General features: G+C 25.6%; 1 protein-coding gene across 1 annotated transcript; it reads right to left on the reverse strand.

Moving 5' to 3' along the window:
- Positions 1–1,304: 1,304 nt before the first annotated feature.
- Positions 1,305–1,799, reverse strand: LOAG_14602 (hypothetical protein; the record flags this gene model as incomplete). The annotated part of the gene is made up of 3 exons (XM_003150096.1): positions 1,305–1,352; positions 1,477–1,616; positions 1,649–1,799. Coding segments are annotated over 3 exons (339 nt in total), but the record flags the coding sequence as incomplete, so codon positions are not given.
- Positions 1,800–2,464: the final 665 nt, after the last annotated feature.

A 2,464-nucleotide genomic window follows, 5' to 3' on the forward strand; every position in this document is an offset into this window, starting at 1 on the left:
AATAATAATAAATAGCCAACCAAGAAGGAAAAGACAAAAAAAAAAAACAATATGAATGAGTCTTAATCAATGAATACTTGTCACCTGCTTACTTTTTCACGTTTGAAACTTATTTCACTACCAAATTAATGTATGCTATCCAGTGCTATTTAAATAAAAACAATGATAACAATAAAAGGCAATTAATATAACCAATTATTATTTTCAGATTGTTTGTTAATTGTTTATTTTTTTCATTCAATATTTAATTGCTGCTCAATCAAATCATAAGTGAAATGGAATGTTTGATTGGAAAAAGAGAATGCATTAAGGAAATAAACATATTTTTGTAAATGGACGGATGAAATGATAATACTTTCAATGAAATTTATTTAAATTCAAGCTACTCCTCAATTTTTATCATAGTTATCAATTTTTTCCATCGTGCTTACCTGTTCTTTTTAAGAAAAAAGAAAAATTTTTCTTTCTTTTCCATTAAATTTATCATTTATAATTATAATATTAAATTATTATTTTATACTTTTTATGCAAATTTTCCTGTGTAACTTTTCCATCATTTTACGGTTTATATCAATTTACTGAAGGGGATAAAAGAAGAGTATATTTGTACATTTCATTTGTTTAATTACTTTTTTAAATTTGATGCTAAAATGAAACAATCAATCTGCTTGTTTTCTTTTATATATTATTAGATCAATGTATCATCATTTTGGCAAATGTTGATGCATATTTTTTCAAATATAATGGTTTATCAACTTATCAAACTATACTTATACCATTTTGAAAATAAGATTAAAATTTATATTGTAAATTTTAAAAATACAAAGTAATCCTTCATCAGCTCATTAATTAGTCGTATAGTGGAATAAAATTTAGTTCAATGAAACTATTAGTTAAATATCTAATGACATTTTAGATGAATTAAAATATTGACAGATTGCCATTGGTAAATGTTAAATGTTTGTAGCATAAATTTAAAGCGTAATATTACATATTGCAAAATTTTATAGATTGCTTAAATTTACGAAATATTATAATATGATAATTGTGAGGAAAATTTGATTTAATTCTAATTTAGAATCTTTTTTTTTTTTGCATCAATGATTTTCTTTTGTTTTTTTTTTGAAAATTTAAATTTAAAACAAAAAAATAAATCAAACATTTGATAAATTTGGAAAAATTATACCATATTCTGACTAAATTTTCTGCCAATTTTTAATTTAGCCTTAATTTTAGACTTTTCTTCCTTTTTTTTTTTTTTACTAAAAATTTAGCTCTTTTCTTTCTTTACTTGAATAATTTACCTTTAGTTGCGCAGGAAATGAAATGCAAATTGGCTTCCATATGGTTGGCTACAAGAAAGAAAATATTGTATCCATCCTTCAGAGAGATCCTCCGTTTAGTCCTATCATCCCTTCTCTTTACAAACAATATTTTCCCGATCGAAAAAAACCCTCCTCCCTATTTCCACTTTACATCCCCGCTTCTTATCAATCCCCCCCCCTTCTGCTCCTTTCTTCCCCGACTCATCGCTATTTTAATCGTGATAAATTGTGCCGATAAAGATAAAGCTGTTGGACGTGTTGCAAGTGATGGACTGGTTGAATGGATGGATGCTTTCCACGTGGCCAAATTACAAAATTTATACTTCTTCCTTCTGCTATTGCTTTAGTGTTGTTTACTTCCGTCATTATTTCAGCGTCATTTACTTCCGTCATTATTCCAGCGTCATTTACTTCCGTCATTATTTCAGCGTCATTTACTTCCGTCATTATTTCAGCGTCATTTACTTCCGTCATTATTTCAGCATCATTTATTCTCTATCATCATTCCAACTTGTCATTTGTTATCTTTGTAATTAAATTTCTTCAATCATATATCTAAATGTTACCAAAGTATGGTAATGTTTTATCATTTTTTTAATTTCATCGTTATCATTATTGTAACTGTTATTGTTGCTATTACAACTATTTGCCTATTGTTGCTGTAATTTTCATCCATCATAATGATTACAAATGTATGTATGTAATCGATTCAAAAATTCAAATTTTCATTTTTCGTTTTTCTTTATAAATTTTACCTTTTTTTCTTTTTTTTTTTCAAGACTAAATATGATTCACAAATTTTTGTATCCTTTTTTCATTTCAATTAGCACAAATAGTTTAATGATTCATATTAGCAATATGAAATGTTTCGCCTAATGTTTAGAATTTTCCATTAATAAAATAAAAAAAAGAAAAAAGAATAAAAGGAAGAAATTATAGAGCGGTTGAGTGTTACTTAAAAGATGAAATATCCTAAAATTATTTCTATTCCTTTTCTTAATCTCTGTTAATTATACTAAAGCTTTATAATTAGCTATTATATATTTTGTTATACTGTAATGAGAGCAACAGATGCTCAACGTATTACGTGTATGTTATTACGCAAGGTATATATATATATAATGTACTATATATGCATT

This window comes from Loa loa (assembly GCF_000183805.2).
Source record: "Loa loa unplaced genomic scaffold supercont3.579, whole genome shotgun sequence".
Taxonomy (NCBI): domain Eukaryota; kingdom Metazoa; phylum Nematoda; class Chromadorea; order Rhabditida; family Onchocercidae; genus Loa; species Loa loa.